At 42.0% G+C, this 15378-nt stretch overlaps 1 protein-coding gene across 1 annotated transcript; it reads right to left on the reverse strand.

The window, feature by feature from the left end:
- Window positions 1-10191: 10191 nt before the first annotated feature.
- On the reverse strand, window positions 10192-14746 carry derl2 (derlin 2). The gene is made up of 7 exons (XM_061248085.1): window positions 14588-14746; window positions 14044-14109; window positions 13774-13847; window positions 13416-13509; window positions 12832-13027; window positions 12642-12732; window positions 10192-12040 (listed from the first exon to the last, which is right to left on the reverse strand). The coding sequence occupies exons 1-7, from the start codon at window positions 14720-14722 to the stop codon at window positions 11935-11937; spliced, it is 762 nt and encodes a 253-aa protein (XP_061104069.1). The 5' UTR covers window positions 14723-14746; the 3' UTR covers window positions 10192-11934.
- Between the last annotated feature and the right edge of the window lie 632 nt (window positions 14747-15378).

Consider the following 15378-nt stretch of genomic DNA (forward strand, 5'->3'; position numbering starts at 1 on the left):
GTATTGGAGCACTTTATAATACATTCATTTCACATTTTAAAGCCAGCCACGGTTTATTTTAAAATCATTTACAACAAGGTTGTTTAAGTACTATTATTATTATTATTATTATTTGTATTATTATTATTATTATTATTATTATTATTAATATTATTATTATTATTATTAAATTTTGGTATATTTTTATCTTGGTCAGATCATGTTCTCACCACATATGATCCACTCGAGAGTTTGTTTGTAACCGGACCGAGACCACCGTCTCAGCAGGGTCTGTCTTGGTATGGTTGTTTTGGTCTGCACCAGGGCTCGATTGCTGTATTCACACACCTACCCAAAAGAACCACACCGGGGGGGAACGCACCAGGGTTTGATTCAAAAGGACTAAAGAAGGCAAGTGTGAAAGTGCCATAAGTTAGGCTGCAGCCAACATGACTAAAATTATTTAGACTACAATGCCCAGCTCATTGCTTTTTCGCACATGAAATCAATAGCTCAAAATGCATTCATTGAAATTGGCCTAGTGACGAAGATGTCGAAGATTCATAGGATGAATTATTGTGACTAATATAAAATCGAACAACCAATTTTTATTCAAAATACAGTGGTGTCATGTTCTAGTTTATTCTCCTATGCTTGTTGCTGGCATCTGCACACACCGTTGCCAGTCTCTCTCAAAGATGCTCAAAATAAAAAAAAATGTTACAAATCAATATACTGAAAATAATTGTTTCATTCAACAACCATAAGCCATTTTGACCCAGTCCAGCTGCAAACTAAATGTCATCTGTGACATTACTAACCATTCTTTAAAAAAATACATATTATCTGTAATTGACTATTATATTGCAGTGATTTTTACATTACATTATTGGCATTTGGCAGACGCTCTTATCCAGAGTGACGTACAACAAAGTGCATACCCATAAGGACCTTTTTTTTTTTAAATCAACAAATAAACAAACAAACAACAAAGCAAAAGTGACCAAACTTAACTATCCAAATACTGCTTACCTAGCCAACTAAAAATACCGAAACACTACGTGAATCACAAAGACAACAATTAAGGTTCACAGGGAGGTAGGGAGGGATGGGGAGAGGTGCTGCTTGAAGAGGTGCGTCTTCAGTTTGCGCTTGAAGGTGGGGAGAGATTCTACAGTTCTGACCTCAACGGGGAGTTTGTTCCACCACCATGGAGCCAGAACAGACAGTAGTCGTGAGCGTGGGGTGGAGGTTCGGAGAGGGGGAGGTGCCAAGCGGCCTGTGGAGGCTGAACGAAGAGGTCTGGCAGGGGTGTAGGGTCTGATGATTTTTTGTAGGTAAGCTTGGGGAAGACCCCTTAACTGCTTGGAAGGCTAGCACCAATGTTTTGAATTTGATGCGAGCCATGACAGGCAGCCAGTGGAGGGAAGTAAGCAGGGGGTGACGTGTGAGTATTTGGGAAGGTTGAAGACCAGACGAGCTGCTGCATTCTGGATGAGTTGGAGGGGTCTGATGGCGGACGCTGGAAGGCCAGCCAAGAGAGAATTGCAGTAGTCCAGGCGGGACAGAACCATCGCTTGGACCAGGAGCTGGGTCGAGTAGGGGGTGAGAAAGGTGCGGATTCTCCGTATGTTGTATAGGAAGAACCTGCATGACCGGGTCACTGCCGCAACGTTCTCGGAAAGGGACAGTCTGCTGTCCATCACCATGCCGAGGTTCCTTGCACTGGGTGATGGCGTGAGTGTGGTATCCCCGAGGGAAATGGAGAGATCCAGGTGGGGAGAGGTATTAGCAGGGATGAATATCATTTCAGTCTTGCCTGGGTTGAGCTTTAGATAGTGGTTGTCCATCCAGCTCTGGATGTCACTCAGGCAAGCAGAGATACGAGCAGAAACCTGTGTATCAGATGGTGGGAACGAGATGAAGAGTTGGGTATCATCCGCATAGCAGTGGTAGGATAGCCCATGTGCAGTGATCACAGGGCCAAGGGAATGAGTGTAAAGAGAAAAAAGAAGCGGGCCTAGGACTGAGCCCTGGGGAACTCCTGTGGCAAGGGGCTGAGGTGTCGATCGCGTACCAGCCCAGGCAACCTGGAAGGAGCAACCAAAGAGGTAGGACTCAATCCAGTCCAGAGCTGTGCCACAGATGCCCATTGCTGACAGGGCGGATGGAGTGATCCACATTATATATGGACATTTTAATTTAACATTGCAATTTCAATTGAATCGAACAATTTAAAAAGAAAAATGGTGTTAGCATTAGCACCAAGCTTAGCATTATTTAATTGGTGCTTAAAAAGGAAGCTCATTTTTGTTGTTTTCAGGACATTCAACAGGCTAGATAAATCTAATATAATATATAAAGTTTCACACTTCTGCAACCTACTCATAGTTTCTATTTCATTGTTTATTCATATATAGGTCCCTGATTCACAAAAAATGATAAATGGTAAATGGTTGCCATTTATATAGTACCTTTATTCAAAGCACTGTACAATTGATGCTACTTGTTCACCCACTCACTCACCAACGGCGATTGGCTGCCATGCAAGGCACCAACCAGCTCGTCAGGAGCATTCAGAGGTTAGGTGTCTTGCCCAGGGACACTTTGGCACAGCCCGGGCAGGGGATTGACCCTCCGACTGCCGGTTCGATCCCCCGCCCGTGCAAGCTACATGGCTTACATTTTCACAATTTTAATTTATACAAGAGGATATTACAGTATATGGAAACAATACCGCTATCTTGCTCTGTAGTAGAGCAGCAGTAACTTTTGGCCACAAGCCCAGTTCTCATGACACCCTACCACCCCAGCGATGAATGAAGCTGTCAAAGAGGTACTATTAAAAAGGCAGATAATACAAAGAATACATCAGGCCAGGTGTCTCAGTGGCGCAGCCTGTATGCTCTTTGCGAGCCGCGACGTCGGTGGTTCGAATCCGACCGCCTGACATTTGTCGCATGTCTTTCCCTCTCTCTCGCTTCCATTCTTCCTGTCTCTACTATACTGTCCAATAAAGCTGAAAAAAGGCCTAAAAAATATCTTTAAAAAAAGAATACATCAGGCCCAAACTGCTGATCATTTCTGTAGGTCTGGTACAACAATCTAACCCACTGTGTCAATGGATTGGTGAAATGTAACCTAAGATAATTCCCTGGTATGGAAACCTACTGTTTCACAGTTTTGCATAGACGTTCCTGACCTGGTTTTAATTTAAGACATTGTAATTCATATGACTGAAACAAAGTACACATATTGAAAGGCATAAAACACAGCCGTTGGGCCCATGAGCAAGGCCCTTAACCCTGCATTGCTCCAGGGGAGGATTGTCTCCTGCTTAATCTAATCAACTGTACATCGCTTTGGATAAGAGCGTCTGCCAAATACCATTAATGTAATGTAATGTAATGTAGCCATGCACCCACATGCACAAGCACAAATGTAAATGTCACTTTTCCATGCAATAACGGCATGTATTGTACTTACATTGCATCTATTCTTCTAACAAAACCACTGTAATGATGTGCCGCCAAAAACTTCTTGCGAAATCCATTTATGACATATTATCATTAACGAATTGAGAAACATAGGGTGATGTGCTTCTATATTTTATTTTCATTTAAATATTTAAAAAAAGGAATGTGCACAATCACAAACCGTCTTTAACATCTTTTGCTTTATGCAGACAGGTAGGCTGCAGAGAGGGTCAGAATGTGTTATAACAGAGGATCAAATCCCCACTCACACAGTGGCTCAAGAGTCAACATATGTTATAGACTGCACCATATGTTTTGCCAGATATTGACTTTGTACTAGAAAGGTTCACAATATATGGCAAATATCTGAATAAACACACCAAATTTAGTGGGGGTTTTTTTTTACTAAACATACACTCACCAAGCACTTCATTAGGTATTTATTAGACTTATTTTTTAGACTTTTGCTGTAGCCTATCCACTTAGAGTTATGATGCGTTGTGTGTTCAGAGATGCTCTTCTGCATACCACTGTTAATGAGTGGTTATTTGCGTTACTGTCACCTTCCTGTCAGCTTTGACCAGTCTGGCCATTCTCCTCTGATTTCTGTCTGCTGAACTGCTGCTCACTGGTTTTGTTTTCAAAACTAGTGTGTGTGAAAATCCCAGGAGATCAGCAGTTTCTGAGATACTCAAACCACCCTGTCTGCTCCCAACAATCATTCCATGGTCAAAGTCACTTAGATCACAAGCTCCTTACCTTAACTCTGTTTGATCCGTCCCCTCTCAAGGATGAACCGAAGGAACTCAACTGTGTCGGAGTGGAAGACGCACTTCATGAATAATCTGTTCTCAAGGAGTCTCTGTAGCACTTGCCTGACGTGGTTCTCATGATCCTTGGCATTAGTCGAGTAGATTAAGATGTCATCCAGGTAGACGAACACATGGCGGCCCAACAAGTCCCGAAGAACATCATTCACCAGGGCCTGGAACACAGCAGGAGCATTGGTGAGGCCGAATGGCATGCCCAGGTATTCAAAGTGTCCGAGAGAGGTGTTGAAGGCGGTCTTCCATTCATCGCCCTCACGGATACGGACCAGGTGGTAAGCGTTGCGGAGATCCAACTTGGTGAAGATGGTGGCCTCGTGAAGAGGGTGGAACGCGGAGTCCATCAAGGGCAGAGGATACTTGTTCCTCACCACTCCCTATAGTCGATGCACGGGCGTAGGGAGCCATCTTTCTTCTGAACGAAGAAGAATCCAGCATCGACGTGAGAGGAAGATGGGCGAATTAGTCCGTTAGCCAGGCAGTCACGGATGTATTTCTCCATAGCCTCCCTTTCTGGTCTGGAGACGTTGTATAGATGACTTGAGGGGAGTGACGAACCGGGAAGGAGCTCGATGGTGCAGTCGTAGGGTCGATGAGGTGGCAGTGACTGAGCTTGAGTCTTGGAGAACACCGTGCCCAGGTCATGGTAAGGAGTGGGAACCCTCTCCAGGGAGGGCTTGGGAGTCTGTGGTAGCGCTGGTACTCCCTCTGCTGGTGGTGGAGCGGAACGCAAGCAGGACAGATGACATTTAGGATTCCATGTTTGCACTTGGTTAGAACTCCAGTTCATCGTGGGGTTGTGTTTCTGGAGCCAGGGTAATCCCAAGATGAGTTGGTCATTGGGGGACCGGATGACGCGGAACTGGATCATCTCCCGATGGTTTCCAGAAATGACCAGTTGTATGGGAATGGTGATGTGCGTCATGCGGCAGAAAGTCCTTCCATCCAGAGATCGCGCATTCTCAGGGTGGGGTAGAGGGAGGGTGGGGATGTTCAGTTCAGACACCAAAACTTTGTCAATGAGATTGGCGTTCGCTCCAGAATCCACCAATGCGTTAACCCGGGTTGTTCTGTCGGGAAGAAATAACAGAGTGGTGAGCATGGGACGATGGTTGTTTCTGTTAGAACCCTCATGTCTGTTGACTGCTCTCACCTCCACTGGTCGCCTGGTCTTGAAGGAGCATCGAGCCTGGGTGTGACCCGGCCTCCCACAGTAGAAGCATGAACCGGTGGTTCTGCGGCGTGCTCGTTCCTCGGTAGAGATCCTCGTACCGGCCCGGGACAGGTCCATGGGTTCGGATCCCTCAGAATGCTGCTCCTCTAGTCGAGGACTTGGCCCCTGCCTGGGGTACGGGTTGCCGGGAAGGATCGGTCTCTCCGACCGACGTTGTCTGGCACGGTTGTCCAGGCTGATAGTTGTGCGCACGAGTTAGTCGAACTGAGTGAAGGGGTCCAGTCGCGCCAACTCGTCCTGGAGCGTCTCACTCAGACTGGCCAGGAAGAGATTTGCCAACGCCGTATCGTTCCAACTAGTGGCCGCCGCGAGGGTGCGGAAGTCGATGGAGTGGTCTGCCGCAGTCTTCCGTCCCTGACGCAAAGCAATCAGTCTCTGGGATGGCTCCTGGTCGCTGGTTGCGTGTTGGAAAACCTTCCAAATCTCATCGGCAAAGACTGGGTAACGAGGAGGGAATGAATCGGCGGACCCACTGCCGTAGCCCAGTCCAACGCCCTCCCCTTGAGTAGTCCCATCACATAGCCAATCCGACGGTCGTCGCTGTTGTATGTCTGGGGCTGTTGCTTGAACACGAAGTCGCATTGGATTAGGAACACCTTGCACCTCTCAGGTTCTCCACCAAACCTCTCCGGAGGGGGTTGTTGGGGCTCCCGGAATTGCCAGGTTCCCGTGGGGTTGAACGCCGGGGATGCGGGTGGGTGGGAAGGCTCCTCCCGTGGTTGTGGCAGGACTGCGACGGCAAGCCTCTTCATCTCCGCACACAGTTCACAAATCTCCAGGTGAAGCTTGGAGATTCCTTGTGAATGCTGCCGGACGATGGCTCCTTGTTCCTGGAGGGCATGGAACATGGTAGTAGAGTCAGCAGGGTCCATTGTGGCAAAATTGTTCTGAGACGGGTGCGTGGGGGTTGGACCCAAAATGCACGACTCAGAAACAATAGTAAAATAAAGTCCCGTCAGGGCTTTATTCGGGACGAATCCCAGGAGCGTAGTCAAAACAAGCAAAGTCCATACACGTAGATCCAGCCAATAAAAAAATAAACAATCAGAAAGCACGGTGCCGAGGGAAGAGGCAAACTCGTAGTCGGTAGAGGTGCAGGGAGGTCCGGTAGCAGGGGAGCTGTCAGCGGGGCAGAAGTACAGGCGGACGGCAGGCAGAGTCGTAGTCGAGGGCGATGCGGAAGTCGAAACCATAAAACAAACAGCGAGGCAAAGGTACAAAAACAGTAGGCGAGGACGTGGTCAAAAACAAGCAATGGTCAACGAAACAGAAATCAATAAACAGTGGTCGATAAACAGGCTTGGATCTTAACGTGTAATCAATGGTTATAATGCTCAAGAGTTGCTTTGACAGACAAGAGGCAGACAATTTCGCAAAGAACAGAAGTGCGACTGGGCTATAAATGCAGGTGTAGACAGGTGTAGACAATTAGTTAGAGAGCAGCAAGGGAATGGAAAACAGGTGCGATGGATGACAAGTTTAACAAGGTAATTAGTAATCGTAACGAAAACATAACTAGACATGACAAGACAATTTATCATAACAAGAAATAAACTAAACAACATGACGAACCTAGACTAACATAATACATGATAAGACAATACGTGACAAAGACAAAATGAATAAACATAAAACAAGGCAAGACAGACCTGAAACGTGACATACCCATATCTATATGATTGTATGCATTTCACTGCTGTCACAGAATTGGCTGATTAGATAATCGCATGAATAAGTAGGTATAATAAAGTAAAAATCTTCCTAATAAAGTGCTCGGTAAGTGTATATACTAAAGGTTTTTTTTTATCTTGGAGTGGCTCTGGGATACATTCAATAAACCCTTTCATTTTCTTTGGTTACTGTAGTTCTTCACACATTTTCTTCTATGTTTCAGTCTTCCAAAACACAGATGGAATTTTTGCGCCAATACTTCTGGCTGTTAATAGTGCTTGGAATAGTCTTTGTCTCTATACTGATTGGCCTCCTCTTCATCTGGATCAACAACTGTATTACCAGGACAGGTATGTATGAGTATAACACTCAGCTGCCATTATACGCTATGTACATTTTCAGTGAATTAGTATAAGTTCTGGACTAATTAATTGGACTATTATTTTAATTCCTTTCAATAGCCTAATTAAAAATATAATGGAAATTATCTATTGTTATGCCATTATAGTGCAGAGATCTCCTTTTCGGAGTTCTCCATTTCAGGATTTGCATTTTTATACAACGATGGTGTACATGACTACCTCCTCCATTTGTTTATTGCTTGAAACATGCTTTTCCATTTGGTCTTTACAGCTGAACAGTACACAATAAATTCACAGCGAAGTGAATTTTATGCAGAGTAAGTCCAGTTTTCCATTAGTATTTCCATTAAACGTTCAGACAAAAATAAATGATACCATCAAATATAGTGTCATTCACAGTACTTGTCAACTGCCATACCCATCACCGTAACACATTAATCAGACCTTAGTGTGAACTTTGTATAAATATCCATTGCCTCTCTTGCCTTTAGAAGCAGCCAGTACCATCCAAAACAACTAGAGGAGGAGCTGCCTCCTTTACCTGCCAGGAATCCAAGCTTCCGATCATGCTCCTGTAAGTGCCGCACATTATTTGCTTTGAAAATGCCTCAGTGATTCAAATGCCATACTTTAATTAGGAACATTGTTCACGATAGCATGAAATGTGTTCTAACCTCCAAGGCAGTCATCGTAAATCATGCAGATGACTAATAAACTGCTGCTTATGAAAATATACAACAGAAATAGGATGATTACTTTCAGTTCAGCTTTTATGAAGTGGTGTCACATGGGCTTCCTGTGTTACAGCCTCTGCCAGCTATGAAGACATTGACAATCCAGAATATGTGCACGTAGATGAGAAGGCAGCTCCACCGCCTTACCAAAGCAGAGCCGCACCTGTGCAAGAGGAGGCATGTCGTGATCGCGACAGTGTTTCCACTGAGGCCTATGATGACGTTGTGCCACCTGGCTATGAGAGCGAAGATTATGATGATGTTGAGTGAGGTCACTCCAACTGGTTTAACCTGTACTCAGCAACTTATTGTTCGAGAATGTCAATCATGTTCAATAACTTCAGAATTGCTTTACGAAGATCACTTATAAGTAACTTATTGCCTACCATCATCTCATCGAGTTTGGTGCAGAAATGAATCCAAGGGAATGTGTTTGATTGAATTACATTTTAGGAATTACTAATTACAGACCTTATTGCACTTTCCCATTAGGACAACAATATGGTTTTGTCATGTTCGTGCTTTGGGTTCCACCATAAATCCAACTGTATATAAAATATACTGTTACATTCCACCCTAAAGTCCTACCAAACAATGCTTGTTTGTTTTTGTTTTTTTCTCAAAAAATGAATGAACAGCATTCAAATATACTCAGTGAGCACTTCATTAGACTTGTTTTTTAGACTTATTAAGGCTTCTGCTGTTGTAGCCTATCCACTTAGAGTTATGATGCGTTGTGTGTTCAGAGACGCTCTTTTGCATACCACTGTTTTAATGTGTGGTTATTTGCCTTACTGTCACCTTCCTGTCAGCTTTGACCAGTCTGGTGTTTCTGCCCACAGAACTGCTGCTCACAGGATGCTTTTTGTTTTTCACAGCATTCTCTGCAAACTCTAGAGACTGCTGTGCATAAAAATCCCAGGAGATCAGCAGTTTCTGAGATGGCACAAACAATCATTCCATGGTCAAGGTCACTTAGATCACATTTTCCCCATTCTGATGGTTGATGTGAAAATTAACTGAAGCTCCTAACCCATATCTGCATGCTTTTATGCATTGCACTGCTTCAACCCGTTTGGCTGATTAGATAATCACATGAATAAGTAGGTGTACCTAATAAAGTGCTCAGTGAGTGTATAGTTGTAATGCAAATAAAGGATCTTTATTGGCCCATGTTGGCTTTAATGTTGAATGTTCAATCTAACGAATTGCACATTTAGCAACTGTACATTGGCCCATTATTTACCGATTATTTATTGTAGCAGCTATGGTGCATGAGATATGACAGGATTAAAAATTGTATGCTTTATGAGCTTTCTGTAGATAATCAGGAGATTGCAGCTTCTGAATCTACTATACTGGAAATCCCTAGTTTATTTACATATTAATTTAAAAGTTAAATATTTTGCACAGGATGACATTCCGTTATGGTAAAACTCACAACCATTATTTGTAATAATGCAATGATATTGAACATCATTTTATGAAATGCGTGCTTAAACAAACAGCAAATTCAATCAAGAGGGTTTCGAGATTTGCTTGGATCAGCTGGCCATTATTTTTTTTTCATCATTGGCTCTAAATATGCTTACATTTTACTGGATTGTATTTTTAGTATAATAAAAAAATGTTACTGTTGTTTTGACCTTTGAACAATCAAGTCCGCTTTCTTTTCAGCAAGGCTCGTTTCCTTCTGCTATCACTCTCAAACGGTAAGAAAACCCTATGCCTGCCTCAGCTTTTATTTAAAAAGCATTATGCCATGCATTTTCATATCACACTTCTACTCGTTTTTATGAAAATATTTTTCAATGAACAACAAATAAAACAATACTTATTCTACATCAGATTAGTTTCATTCAATCTGAACAACTAGGGCTATTTGTATGGCAACAAATTAACAAGAAGACCAGCATAAAGATTTAATATACAGTATTTCTCCAAACCCTTTGTTGTATAAAATGCCAACCATTTGTAGAAGACAGCACAGCACTGCGGGAGTTTCTTCATTTTCTTAACAGTACCCTAATTAACCACCTGAGGGCAGAAGACAGAGGCCAAATAAATAAAAATTAAAGGCATATTTTAACTTCAGTAGAGATAATGAACTAGAAGTGTTCCAGACTGGCCAATCAACTGAACAGTACATAAACCTGGAAGCAGAAAAATAAATAACACCGTTTCACGCTCCATATAAAATGCAATGATTCTCTTTGTCGTTATCCCTGACGCTTTAAAGCGAGTCTTAATTGTAAAACAAATTCACACCTTCTTTTGATTAAAAACATGGCAAACCAATTATCAATTTCAAACTGCATGATGAATCATCTAAAATCAGTGACTTTGTAAGTTCCTATAGGACTGGCATGAGAACACAAAAACAACGGTACTACGTTGTCGTGGGACGCATTGATGAATGCATTAACAATTCCAGAAGCAGTTTAACGGTGTTGTTTGAAGTCACTTGTTCATCAGCAGGTCATCGACCTCCCTCCAATATTCCCTCACCGATGTTTATCTGTTATAACACAGCTATGCTCATCTCCTGCATGTTTTGAGCCCCCTACAAAGCAGAGGTCAAAATTCTTCAAAGTTTTCAGTTCCTCAAACTGACACATTCAATACATATTCTGATTTTTTTCTGAGAGCATGTTCCAATGAGAATGCATTGGTTAAGAGATTTAATCTTAGCTTGTAATATTTTCATTATGGACGAGACAAAGTTGACAAAATTATTTTGCCTGTGGTTGTCAACCCGACGGGTCACTGGAATGCATTTTTCTATACTGCATCTTTCGGAATGCCGCAGTAGAAAAGAAAGTTCTAATGAGAACCCGATAACCAATAATCAGATGAGTAGTTAACTTACAAAATGATTTACAGCAACATAATTAGAGCCTAATAAAAATGATGTCTACAGCAATGAAAATTATTATTACCATGAATAATTAAAAAGAAAACAAGCACATTATAACTCCAATTTTAAATAATTTTAGAGTTTAGAACTGACTAGCACTCCCCAAATTAGGTTTCTGAGATTATGTACTACTATACTGTATTACAACGGAGGAGTAAACCTTCAGTTTAGACCACTGTGGAACACTGATCTTGATGATATATTCATACCAAAACAATCTGAGAGATCATTTGAGAATTGGGCAATCACTCGGATCAAAGGATGATCCCATTACTGCAGAACAAATGACAGAAAACTTTTTCCTTTGCCACATTTATACTTTTCACATACATTTATTCTTTAAAAAAGTAAAATGGAAAAAAAAAGGCTGCGAAGATCAGAATAGTTCCAGTTTTTCCCTCTTCTCTTTTCGTCAGCTAGTAATTGTTCGCTTCATATAGGTTAGTAAAAACTGATGAAACATGAACACAGCCATGATCAAGAGTCCCCTGTGTGGTTCTGACATTGCGGTGCCCTTTCACACAAACTTTAGTGACAGTCTGAACAATACGGCCAACAGCTTGAGGGAGACGCCTGCCTTGAGCACAGGCAACCGCAAATCCTGCTGCTGCACAGAAGGAGGGGGTTTCACACTCTTAATCCAGAGCAAGAGAAACGGGTAGAAGAGAAAAGGAGTCTTCCATAGCTCTCTGAGGAAAATATCCGCACGTCTGTCACAGGGATGGGAGGCTGGTTTAGCCCCCAAGGCGCTGTCCCTCACCCCAGGCAAAGCCACCTGGGCGCTCCTCTGGGAGAGGGTTATAGTTAGCATCGTCTTCAGGAGTGTCAAACAACATCTTTCTGTAGGAAGCAGAGAGACATGTCCCAGTTACAGTACGCATTCTTTTTTGGCCTAAAATGCAAAAAAATAAATGGCCACACTTTACAATACCGTTCATGAATTGATATGAGCTAAATAGTGTACTGTGACTTTCTGTCATTTTCCAACCGGATCCAACTTGGGAAACGTATATTTTTTACATAAATGATCTATTTGACTTTTTTGCTTGTAGCTGTTCTCAACAAAGATATATACTAGTATTTCAATTTTGAATAGCATACGCCAAATGGTGCTGATGTAGAAAACCATCAAACTATGTTTTATTGTAAATTAAGGTTCTCTGAAATGATCAAAACATGCAAGACATAGCAGTAACAACATTTTTTTGTACATAAGTAGGCCTATTATACTTTTTGAAGTACACGGTTTGATACACGGTTTCATTTTTCCCTGACCTCTGGTTGACCCTATTGTAAAGTGTTACCAAATAAATAGATTTACAAAGAAGGTTATCCTAACAAGTGTGTACCAATGTTTGTTTGTTTTTTAAACAGAACGGAATGGCTAACATTTGTGACCGAGTTTATAACATAATTCGGCAGCAACAAAACAGCTCCTTACAGAAGGGTGGGTGTCTTCAGCCATCTGCCACCCCCAGGCTGGTTTGGGAAGACATCCTCCAGAAAGTAGTACACATGTCCTACAGCAATGCCTTCGGGGTGAACAAAAACGTGAGAGACAGACTGAACACATTTAAACATGGCCAAAATTATTTCCATAACAGGTTTACTTATAGTAATGAAAAAGGTACCTAGAAGGTCAACAATGATGGAGTTGCCTAGAAGCAGGGAAAATCCCATGAGCACCCAGGGCAGGAAAGGGGCCTGGAAGTTTAGTAGGCCGAAGAAGTTCATGCGAACATTAGGGTTGCGTCGGCTCCACACGTACACCAGCATAATGGTGAAAGCTTGGCCCAGGAACACAAGGCTAACAAAGGTGCCAAATATCTGAGCTGCTGTAAAGGTAGACCATGGAACTGGAACATGAATAAATTCACTAAAGAATGAATTTACATGTACACATGCCCATCATAATTAAAAGCATAGCCTGCATTCTAAAGCTGAATGGTTGTTCTCAATTTTTATGGCATTCATAATTTGGAGAGAATGAAACTTTCTGGTCTGCAGCCAGGAGGGAGAAGCTGTCAAAGCAAGTGTCAACAACTGATGAATGGGACCAAATGTCAAATTCAATTCTAAAGCCTAAGAATCAGGACTGCATTTCTGTACGATTACCACAATAAACAGAAATGAATTTTTGGCTTGCATTTTGGCTCATTACTGGACTCAAAGGTATGTACGCAGACTGTGGGCTGGTGTTTAGAGTCAAGGATACGGTCATGAGGACACCACCAAAGAGGAACATGAACACAAAGTCAGCAGTGCGACCTCTAAATGAGCCCTCCTCCAGCATCCGGCAGTACCGATATCTGAGCCTGTAGTTAAGGATCTCTCGGGAAAAACGGTACACATTAGAGGATGAAAATGACTTGCATCTTACAGGTAAACTGAACAAACGGATTTTTACAAACAATGCATTCGGAATTGCAGAACGAACATTAGTTTAATTAATCAAAAACATGGCATCGCTCAAGGATTTGTACACAGACATGTCAGAACAGTGTTCAGATACCAATTTTTTCCCCATCCAGAAGCCATGAACAGACTGAGTCATCTTACCAAAGAAAGGATACAAAAAAATCATATTGAAAAGAAAGTTGAAACCAACAGGACCAAAAAACAGAAAATTGGTTATGAGCCGCCATACCTGCAAGGGAGAAACAGCAAAACATTATGGGAACTAGTCTTTTTAATGCATGTTCTCTTGTTACATATGCAACTTTTTGCTCGATTTTATAATCAGACATACTTTGTAAGTCAAAGTTATATTATATAGCTCAAAATAAAATAACACAGGACTATCCGAAGTGACAGAAACACAACTTCAGGAAGATCGAACTCACCTGATAATGTTTCAATATCAAATCGGGATTGAAGTATAACTGGAACGGTGTGATTAGTTCCAGTTGCTGCAGGCAGAGTAATGTGTAATATGTCAAATGCTACTATAGTAGAACAGCCATTTCAGCTATCAATAAACTCAACAAGGTAAAATAAACGGTTTTTTTTTTTTTTTAAGTAAGTTAGCAAACCCGGATTTGTCGGTCACATCTGGTATGGCTAACTATCCATGTCAGTGTGGCTAACAAGCTAGCTGACCTTCCCTTGTAGCCATTGATCAAACTTGACGATTTGGCATACGGCACTTTACAATTACATACATGGCAGTCGATTATCAGCGCTTAACTGGTTGCTAGCTTTCTGGTGAGCTTAAAATGTAACGTTAGCATTTCATGTATTGGTTTTAATAGGCAACTAACGAACACGTTATAGCTAGTTAGCATTAGCCGATGTGGGAACACCAGTTTTCATCGCATACGTAACAAGCCAACACGCTAAATCTTAGTTTCAATTCAGTCACAGTCTTATATTCTAATTGTATCTTACCACAGCGGCGGTTGTGAGAACACAGGCGGTAGTATATGCCCTGGTCACAACAGGAATCTGAAAATATTCCTGTTGAAACGTTTGGTAAGCCATCTTGGACAGATCGGCTCTTCCGGCACTTTCTTGACACGTCATTACTCTGGGCGTTGAAGTAGAGAACCGATGTTTTTCTACAGCAGTTTCTCATTCGCTGTGGCGTGTATATCTCTTTACCTGATTAACCCTCGCAAGTGTCAACCACAACTCTGCCTTCCCAATTTCGATGATGGCACTCACTGATTGGTCCGCGTATACTTTGTTTCGATGAATAAAGAGAAAGACTCTGGATGTCTTTGACGATTCAAATGTTTATATTCTGCATTGCGTTGCGTTATTAGTACAGCCAGTGTACTGCTCAGCAAAACTCTAGAATGAAGAAGGGGTGCATTTTGCAAACCACCAATTCTGTTTATTAGCCAGGTGGCTAAATGTAAACAATACAACACTTAAGCTTATCATTTGGGATGTTAGTTATCCAATTGGAGGTGATGTGCCAGATGATATGGTAGCGAGAGTGTGATAACGAACAATACACTTTAATAGTCATAACTATGTATTGCTCGTCAGTTTTGACTTTGGCGTTAGCAAAGTGTTTTCATAAGTCAATCACACCCAACTCCGGTGATTCTTCTGGTGATTCCAACTCAGGTGACTCTTGAATGAAAGCCAACGCAGAAAAGTGAACTGGCCCGTTAATTTACATGGTAATTACAGTAAAATGCATTTTTAAATGTGTATTAATTCGGACCATA

Source organism: Conger conger, chromosome 7, assembly GCF_963514075.1.
Source record: "Conger conger chromosome 7, fConCon1.1, whole genome shotgun sequence".
Taxonomy (NCBI): domain Eukaryota; kingdom Metazoa; phylum Chordata; class Actinopteri; order Anguilliformes; family Congridae; genus Conger; species Conger conger.

Excerpts from the sequence above, each read along its gene's own strand:
- derl2 (XM_061248085.1), bottom strand. The coding sequence starts at position 14,722 with ATGACGTGTCAAGAAAGTGCCGGAAGAGCCGATCTGTCCAAGATGGCT. Across the intron at positions 13,848-14,043 it reads TGATATTGAAACATTATCAG|GTATGGCGGCTCATAACCAA; the intron begins GTGAGTTCGATC and ends TCTCCCTTGCAG. Across the intron at positions 13,028-13,415 it reads TTGGTGGTGTCCTCATGACC|ATATTTGGCACCTTTGTTAG; the intron begins GTATCCTTGACT and ends ACAGCAGCTCAG.